We start from the raw sequence: 10,099 nt of genomic DNA on the forward strand, positions 1-10,099 counted from the left end.
AAAATAACAATACAGTAAAAAATCTTAATTAGCTTTGTCTCAGCTATTCATGGCATGATCAGATAGCCCTGTCTCCAGCTGTTAATTGCACTAAACATTGACTGATAGGTTCAGCCAACACAATTATGGAAAATGATGCGTATTTTTTTAAAAATACTGATGGAATCAAAGGCCGTAGGGTGTTTTTTTCTAGATGTATATTAACATATTAAAGCAAGATTGAGGTGTGAGAATGATTTAGGAATTGTGTTTTTTTCTGTGCAGAAGAATTGTCCACTAAATATTTAAGAAAAGCACCACTCCTTTCTTCAATGCATAGCATATTATACTGATTCTTTCCCTCCTGGAAGGTGCACCATGGTACATTCTTGTTTTTTTTCTAATTCATTACACTTTCAGTACTGTAGCAGCAGTAATACAGTTAAGGTAAAAATAAGCTATATTCTAGTTAATACTCATGTTTTTTTATCACAATTGACACATAATAAAATAAATATTTTCAATGGTGTTGCAGCAGAAAAAAACCTCTCATAATGGCATACACCAGTCTAAGAGTTACAAATAAACAGTTTTTACTCTCAATTTCAATTTCTCCCAGGTTTTGGAGCCCTTACCATCACTCCTTTTTGTTACACCGGTTGGTTTCTCCCTTTTGCTTTTGGTTTGGTTCTTCAGTCACTCTCTGGTCTTTGCTACTTCTTTTTTTCCTCCTCTTTTAAATCTGTTGCTCCTGCAAACTTTATCCTCCTTTTTTTGTAACTCTGTGACCTTTTGCTTTCGCAAGCATATTTTCTCTGTTATTCTCTGTATGTGTTCATCTGATTCCTCTTGGGCAGATCATCCTATCCATTTTCTGCTTTTTTCTCCAGTACTTCCTCATGGAAGATTCATTGACAGCTCAGACTCAAAATGGGTGTAGAACTAAATGTTATCTTTTTCTCCTAAACATTTCTACCATCCTACTTGCCATCCAAGCTCATACAGCAGTGCTTAGCCAATCTTCCTCCACAGTTTATGGAAAGCCTGTCCTTTTCTCTCTGTACAGACAAATGTCACTTTTCATGAGCTTTTTCACTTTTTAAGACTTCTTGCACATCCTCCTTAGCATCCATATTGCCAGTCCATCCAAAACATATGATGCTTTCATCGGTCAAATCATACTTATATCTTTTAAGCTCATCTTTATCTTCAAGATGTTCCACACTATTCTGTACCAGCCTATAAATCAGATCAAGTGCTTCCTCATCCCAGCCATTCTGCTCTATCAATATATTAAGACTACATATTCTTAATAATTCCATGACATCCCCTGTGCCTGTCATGACTTCACTATTCTGTAAATTATCAGTCCTTTCAGTTCTTTGTCTGCATATTTTTCCACAGTACACAAAAATGAAAAATTCGTAGCCATTCAGATAAAGAAAAAATGAAAATAAATCACTGGTTCTGGGCATATCCCACTTTACTGTACTTCTCCATGTCTTTCTCATATCCCTGGGGCAAGGTTTTACTATTTTTATCTTATATAGCACACTAGTCTGTTGTTAGCCCTAAGATAATTTATCAATCATCTTGAGGACTGTTACATGATTGTAAATGGATTTAAGTAAATATTAACTGGCTGAAGCCTTGTTTTCACAGGCCTTCCAGTGTGAAAAATATTCATAGATACCAGAGATTGGAGTATTTTTATTTGGTCATTACATCCTTTAGTGGTATTCTTCTTGACAGGATATTCTTGGTCAAGTCACATTTTCAATGAGCTAAATAATGGATCTACTACTACATCCCTTTGGATATTTCTCTGTTACACAGACTAATAGATCACTTTTTTAAAGGAGTTGGTAGGGATGTAAAATGCTCTTTAGAAGAGCTAGGAATTGTCACTACAGTGTAACTGACAAGTCCAGCTCTCGGAGTATATTATTTTTTGCTTTTAAAAGTGCCTTTGGCCATTCTCCTCTTCAGGTAAGCCAGTGAGCTCATCCATTTGGAATATTTCAAGTGCCTTTTGTGGTATTTTGAAAACTCTTTTTTTGGAATTCAGGGTCTCCTGAGAATGAACATTTTCTGCATTGCAGGGATCCAGTGAGGGGGAGTGAAATGCAGGACAGCCACACTAGCTTTGAAGCATATTGAAAAAATTCCTCTTTAGCTCACCACAGATTCAGAAGAAAATTTGAAATATGTTCTGATGAAATGCAGAGCATGCTTTTCCAGACTGACATTAACTTAATGCTATTTTAGAAAACTTCATTGTTGCCAATTTGCCAGTAAGTACAATGTCTACAACCTGTTAAAACATGAACTTTGTCTGAGAGAACACTGGGGGAACACTGTGGCAAACCATTTACTATGCATATCTATCCATACTCCAAGAAAGATCGCAAGGATGACATTTCCAAAAATATTATGTGATTAGCCATGTCGGAAAGGAATAAAGTAGCTGAGTGACTCCCATTTCAGTTGTCTGTGGTAGAAGAGGGCATCCTCCAAGGAGTCCTCTGCCCATCAGGAGCTGAGATGGCACCATGAGAATGTTTCGCCACATCTGAAACCCCATAATTTGCACATTAGTAGCTCAGAGATTGCAGTAGCAGTTCCATCCAGACTTTTGCTAGTGGTGAGAGATGAAATCAGGATATCTGGCTTCAAACAGAGTGGTTATTATTTCACTTGTGATGAAGATTTCTATTTTCAACTTATTGTAATCAGTAGTCTACAACACTGTGAGTTACTTCAGGGCCAAATAACTACAATCAACTATTAAGTGTTTAAATCCTTTACGCTGTTATAGCAGTGTGCAAGTTTTAGCTATACGAGTTCCCCTAATGGTAGAAGGAGTAGGTAGGGATATTTAAACACTGCTTAGTACTCTGAAAATTTATGGAAAATTAAACCAAGCCATGCATTATAAGAATAAGATTTTTTTTGTGAATAGGAGTGAGTAAACAGTAAATACAACAACCGCAAATATGCTGGTTATTAAACAGTTGGTTTGACTTCATTTTGACAGAGTTAGCATAATGTATTATTGTTTTATTCTTAATTTGAAAAGAGCTTACAGAAATAATGTTTTGATATTGTCTTGAGATGCTTACAGTCTAGGCAGACAACTTGGACATCAAGTAAAACTGCACTTGAATCATGAACAGATGTGCACTGAAGTCAGAGAAAAGTTTCCCATTAATTGCACCACATTTTGTATTTGGACCAAAGTAACCCAGAAAGTGATCTATTAAGGACATGATTTTAATTTTAACCTTTTTAATGCATTTATCTGGCCCTGAAAACGTGCAGATGAACAATTAAGGGCTCCTGGGAGGCCCCTGTCCATGAATGCTTTCAGGAGTAATGTTTTAGAGTATAGGTGGTGATACTTATCTTGCTGTGGATTCATGAACAATAGTGAACTTCATAACAGAAAAATTTTCTTGCATCTGTTTTCCAGCTGATGCAACAAGATAATTTTTCTTGTGATTATTTAGGTGTCCCTATCACTATGTGGGATATGGGAAAGATTAAGCGATAAAAAGAATCAGAGAATGTTCCAATTATTTTTAGAATAAGAAACAATGAATGCTAAATGTGCACATGCTGGTTTTTCTCTTAGCTTGAATATCTTATGGCTTCTGTTGTATTTCATTCTTTAGGTCTTTCTCTGAGATCTGCCTGTTGCATAGCCATACATATTAGATGACTTTGGGACCTGCTTTACATCAGCAATGAAGGGATTATCTAGCAGCCGTAGTCATCATCATGGGGTTACGTGTGACCCTCCATGTGACAGTCTGCCACACCACCCAGACAGGAAGCCATATTTGTTAAACCCGATGGACCCCCATCCTGCAGATCACCCTTACTACACTCAAAGGAACTCTTTTCAGGCAGAGTGCATGGTGCCCTACAGCGATCAGATTGCCAGCAGCACCTTTCCCCGGAGGCACTACAGTTCCCACCATGAACTCAAGGATGAGTGTGCTCTGGTTCCCCATGGAACTGCCAACAAGACCAACCGCATTCCTGCCAACCTTTTGGACCAATTTGAGCGGCAGCTGCCTCTGAATCGGGATGGCTACCACACTCTGCAGTACAAGCGGACTGCCATGGAGCACCGCAGTGACAGCCCAGGGAGGATCCGGCATCTGGTTCATTCTGTCCAAAAGCTCTTTACCAAGTCCCATTCACTGGAGGGACCATCCAAGGGGAGCGTCAATGGTGGCAAAGCAAGCCCAGAGGAGTCGCAGACGATGAGGTATGGGAAGCGCAGCAAGAGTAAGGAAAGGCGATCAGAAGGTAAGCCCAGATCCAATGCATCAGGATGGTGGAGTTCAGATGACAACTTGGACAATGATGTTTGCATTTATCATGGCCCCAGTGGGGTCATGACCATGGGAAGATGCCCTGATCGCTCTTCTTCCCAATACTTTATGGAAGCCTATAACACTATTAGTGAACATACTGTGAAGTCATCCAGAAGCAATAATGATGTCAAATGCTCTACCTGTGCAAACCTGCCTGTGAATTTGGACTCCCAGTTAATGAAGAAAAGCTCTTGGTCCTCTACATTAACCGTGAGCAGAGCCCGTGAAGTTTACCAGAAAGCATCAGTTAACATGGACCAGACAGTGGTGAAGGCAGAGACGTGTCAACAGGAACGGTCATGTCAGTACCTCCAGGTACAGTGTGGAGAACTGATTGCTGTTAACTATGCTCTGCCTTGTCTCAGGTGTTTGTGGGGGATGGAGGTTTGCCCTGATATTTCTACTTTCCCAAGAGGTCACTGATCACCAAACAAGGGATAATGCTGCTGAAATGAAAAAAAAATTTTCTTTTTTTTTTTTTTTTTTTTTTTTTTTTGGCCAGCATTCAGTATTTCAAAGAAACAGTTCATATTGGAACAGGCTTAATTTTTTCAGGTGGGAAAAATAAGACCTTTCTGTGTTATTTTTGAATTTGTAAGGCAGTCACAGTAGGGGTACAGGAAATTTGATGTTGTAGTGCTTGCACTTAGCATTACAATGTCAATTAACTGAATGTTACCAGGATACAAATTCTTTGATTTCTGTAATTTCAAGATTTGCCTTCATTTACTGCTTATTTTATTATGAAAGCTTTTGAGACCCTTTTGAAAAACTTTGGGGTACCTTAATACTTTCTGCAGCAGGAAAACAACCTAATTTCCTTTTTGCCATAGAATATAAATTCTCATAAAACAGTTATTGTAATGTGTCCAGATTTGTTTATCTGGCTATTCCCGTTTCTCATGGCTTTGAGTCAAAAATAAAAAATCAAAAGGTTGAAATTATTGCTTGTTCTGATTATACATTTTAGGAGTACATCACCTACTCCCTCACAAGCTGTTTGCAGTTAATACAGCGTCACTATTTTTCACCAGTATTGTATCTTTAAATGTCAAGAATCAGATGTCTGCTCTTGGAGCTATCACACTTCCAGTGAATGTTTGTGGCAGGAACATGGATCAGAAAATTTTAAAACTGTTTCATTCTTAGGAGAGCTGTGGATAGCTTTTATGCACTTTAAACAAAGCACTTATGGCACATCTAAGTGTGTGTGTAAGATGGAACAACGTTGCGCAGAGAAGAGAGAAGACCATGAGGAAAAAAGAGGTTTGCTAAGATGATTTGGTTTCATTTTAATGTAGTGGGACTCTTGTGCATTTGTATAGAAACTGTAGCGAGTTTTCTCATATGGGTGCTTTAATAAGACAGTCAGCTTCCACATTCTGTTGTTTAAGTCAGTACGCAGAGAAAGCGTAGGAATGAGGCATCCGCATTTAAAAATTGATATTAAAAGGTTTTATTGAATGGCATGCAAAATAATTTTGAATGCCAGACTCTGGGATTCTAAGTTTTAAATGTAAAGAAATGGATCTGTGTATTTTCTCTTAATTGTTAGGAGAGTGGGGTGGGGGAGAGGGGGCAATACGAATGCTCAGTGTGTGTTTACAGCTGTGCGTATGGACTGGGGAGGGAGAGGGGTTTCAAGATAGCCTCAGGTTGCAACATTTTGGGGTGTTTTCTTTGTATTAAGTCTCTTTTGTCTGAATTTTGTGAGTGAGAAGAAATCGTAACTTTAGGCTTGATTGTTGTGGTTACTTTGGACCCTGAGATTTCTTTTGTTGATGTTTTTGTTTACTCCTTCAATCTTCCTCATGGGTTTAGATAAAATAGCTGACAATTCAGTATGTGACCAGATGGCTAGAAAAGAGCGAAAAACTGTGCCAGCATCAGCTTTAAATGAACACCTCCATAGGGACTTTTAGATAATGTTTAACTGACAGGAATAGACTCTTGAAGTGGAATTAGAGGACATTATCTGTGTCTGTATGAAAATATGTCCCAACAATTGTCATGGGCAAGAATTAGAATGACTAAGTTCTCACTTAGAATAACTAAATTCTCACTTTGTTTCCCATCCTCACTGGTAGTTTTATTTTGGTTTTCATTTCATTTTGTTTCATTTTTTTCTAATTGTATGCTTGCTTGTAAAAGCCAGGGAAATATAACTGGTTTAAAATTGGCTTTTTTTTTTAAAGAAAAATCTTAACCAGGCTTCAATTAATGTTGGAAATAATATTCAAACAGAGTAGGGTAGATTTGAGGAAGCAGGTCAGGATTATTCTTCTCTCTTGGCAGCTTGAAAGGATGACAAGTGGATATAGGTATTAAAAAGGCAGTCTATTTTGAATGTATCCCATTGCCTTTCTTTTCACTATATCACTTATCTTTTTATACTACAAGCCCTTTGGGGCTTGGACTTTGTTCCCTTTTGTGTTTCCATAGTGTCCGGTACAATGGGGTGCAGAACCTAATTGAGGCCTTTTGGCTGTCCTGCAATATAAATATGTATTAACAGCAGCAGAGTATTACTCCATTAGTGCGCTGCAGAGGTATTCTATATATCTGTTATTTTCCTGGTGACCTTCTCATCATTGTACCAAAAGGCTGACGTCCTATGTTAGAACAATTAGAAATGCACTAAATTAGATGAAAGTTGCAAATTCATGACAATACTGGACAACTCTGATAATTTAATTTCATTATTATGACACTTCTTTGTTGCTTTATTCAACTCATTAAATGTTACATAGATGCTTTTATCAACTCGTTTGTAATTTAAGCTGTTGTTTATGGTCCAGGACATAAACTCTCTGATCCTTGAAAGAGGCAACTGTTTTGTTCCTGCAAATTCAATGAAGGAGTGATTTTTTTTCAACTTAGGGTACTCAGGATATTTTTCTTTATCCTGATAGATCTGAGTATATTGGAGATTACAGATGGCACTGACTTCACATTTGCTTGTAAGAGCTTTTATCACAAAAGTATCTGGATTAATTCTCAGTGTAAAGACATGGAAATAACAAACAATTATCTCACTTGGTGTGGTATTTTCCACATAACCATTCTGTGGAAGGAATTGGCAGTAGTTTGTGTTACAGATGGGCTTATTTCTCATAATTTGGAATTTGGATTGAGTGCAGAGTCCCTCTGCATTGCACAGTCTTTCTTTACCCCAGCAGGCTCCGCTTCCAGCCAGGGTGCTAAGGTGCAGTATCCGTCCTTGGAGGTCTAGGGGAGGCTTGGCTCAACACTATGCATCTTCAGAAAGAGATATTAGCTCCCAGACTAGTCTAACGACCATCAAGCAAACCTTTTCCTCTTGCCTGCATTTTGGGAATGGAATTGTATTTTTCTCTTCTCTCTATTTCTCCTTTCAGGAATGAGGAGCTGGATAGTAGAAAGATAAGGTCCTTTTTTTGAGCTGCTGCTTACTTCAGGAAAGTGCTTTTGTTTGATCCGGGTTTACAGTTGGACTAATTTGAAGGAAGGTGAGAAGGAACTGTTCATGTTTTCTCAAAATTCTTCTTCAAAATGGTTTCCCTCCCTTGAGAGAATAATTTTTAAAGCAGTGGACAACCTCTACTTTGCTAGTAGCTTATCCTGTGGAAAAACTAAAATTAAGCAAAACTATCGAAGGCAAAATGTAAGCAGCAGTGCTTTTCTGCGAACAATAGGGTCTAAATACAAGGGCAGATATTTTGGACACTCTTTTTTTCTATGAATTCATGATTGTTGAAGCTAATAGAGTATCAAATACACTGCAGAGTTTGTCTCTGATTATAGTTTTCCCATTCAATGTTCCCTGTAATTACTATCCCCATTGTCCTTGGTCTATTCATTAAGAGATGAAGAAAAATACAAAGGATGACAGGTTTTGTATTATTCCTCTTTTTTTTCTTATGTGGGTCAGTTATATGTTTTCTTTTGGTCCCATTTGATGAGGCTGAAGTCAGTTGTGTCAGATACTTGGGGCTGAGGATGGAGATTTTCCTTCTGAAAACTGAAGTGCAGTAGGTGGGGACGATGGTGCAGTCATCTGAGTTCTGCATTTGCATCGCTTGTCCTTTGGTGGGAAACTGTAAGAAATACTATAAAAAAATATAAGCCAAGTTCGTCAGTGTAATAAGCATTTTCTGGCAGCAAAGGGATCTGGTTTGTACTGTGCTCAGTTTCCTGTGTGAAGGTTGTCTGTAATGTGCATTATTATATAATGTGTAGTGTTAAGAAAATCATAGTTAAAGCGATTTGTTTTCCAGTCTCAGGACAAGGCACTTCCACAGTTTCTTAGGATATACTGCTCAATCCCAGTCTCCTTCTGTTGCCTGTGTCCACGGATGGCCAAATAGAGGGCATCGCCCAAGGTCAGGGTGCTAATAAGGACCAGTATCTGTTATATGATTTGTTAACGTGGCATGTTAAATTACAAAGTGTTTATCCTTATAACACAGCAATTTATGTTAGATCTGTTATACTGGGCTTATCTATGCAAGTCTATTTGCATTTTCAGGTAATCTCTACTTTTTCCTCATTTGTAGCGTTTGCATTTCTGTCACAGCTACCACATTCAAATTAGTCTTTCAGTATGTCCTTGTATATATATACATAAAAGTTGTATTTTAATATCCACTAATATTGATCTTCCATTTTTCATACATCTGAAGACCTGCCTTTTTTTCTCTTATTCCATTATATATTGAAAATGAATGAAGTGTATATTATTTCCCCTTCAATTTTCCAGTCAGAACTACAAAGCATATGAGTTTCAAATTTTTTTACCGAGCTCATATGAATCATACTTTTTGGTAAAGCTAGTGAAACAATTTGAACAATTGTGAAATAAAATGTCAAATGTTATAATGTATTATAGGCCAGCTTCCAAGTAATGGAATAATCATGAAAAGATTTGGAAATTTGTAAATGTTCATGAGTTTTAAAATAAACTAGTATCTAAGAACATTAAAACTGAAAAAATGTCATTCACAGAAAGTTAATTTATTTCAATTTTTAAATTGTGAGCTTGGTAATATGAAGGATAAATAAAGTTAGGGAATTTTGGGGCACTTGGAAAATATAAATAAAGCACAAAATAGCTTATTTACAAAAAAATATATTAATAACAAATAATTCCATTGAACCTACATCTTGGTCATTTAGCCTACCTGCAAACCTACTCAAGATGTCTTTACTATATTAAGACAAATATGTAGGAGAGTATTTCAGGCTAGCCATCTTCCTCATCTTTGCGGTCCTTTAATTTACCTGAAAAAAAAAAGAAATTGTCCACTGAGTTGGTGAGAATGATCTTGCCACATATTTCACTTTAACAACTGCTGTGTTCTCATTCATTTAATTAAAATCTGGACTGACCTTTGGTGTCTGAGTAATGCAGTAATGGGGGCCACCTAAGTACTAAGAGAGCTGTTCTACAGCAATGTCAGTACTTCAGATTTAGCTGCAGTTTTATCTGCCCATGTTCCTTAGCTAATAATTTTATATCCTTTAGTTTTATCACCATCTGTGACTTCTTAGTATTGAATATACTGGCACTGATCTTATTTTTCTAGATTAATTTGAATTACTGTTGGTTCATTCTGTTAACATCCCTACATTCTAATAGCGCACCCATTAATGAACGTAATTCTGGCAGCTGGATCCCCATTTTGTGTTGCTAGCTTACCATATATAGGATTTAGCAACATACTTGGGTGATACTACATTACATACACTGTTATGTC

General features: G+C 37.3%; 1 protein-coding gene across 2 annotated transcripts in view; it reads left to right on the plus strand.

Moving 5' to 3' along the window:
- The first annotated feature begins 3,725 nt into the window (after positions 1-3,725).
- DLGAP1 (discs, large (Drosophila) homolog-associated protein 1) overlaps positions 3,726-10,099 on the plus strand; it is a 142,082-nt gene continuing 135,708 nt past the window's right edge. For both annotated transcript variants that reach the window (XM_010584844.1, XM_010584843.1), the window contains exon 1: positions 3,726-4,679. In XM_010584844.1, the coding sequence (XP_010583146.1) occupies positions 3,726-4,679 (954 nt within the window). The remainder of the gene's footprint in view (positions 4,680-10,099) is intronic.

This window comes from Haliaeetus leucocephalus, unplaced genomic scaffold (genome assembly GCF_000737465.1).
Source record: "Haliaeetus leucocephalus isolate CR32 unplaced genomic scaffold, Haliaeetus_leucocephalus-4.0 Scaffold1007, whole genome shotgun sequence".
Lineage (NCBI taxonomy): Eukaryota > Metazoa > Chordata > Aves > Accipitriformes > Accipitridae > Haliaeetus > Haliaeetus leucocephalus.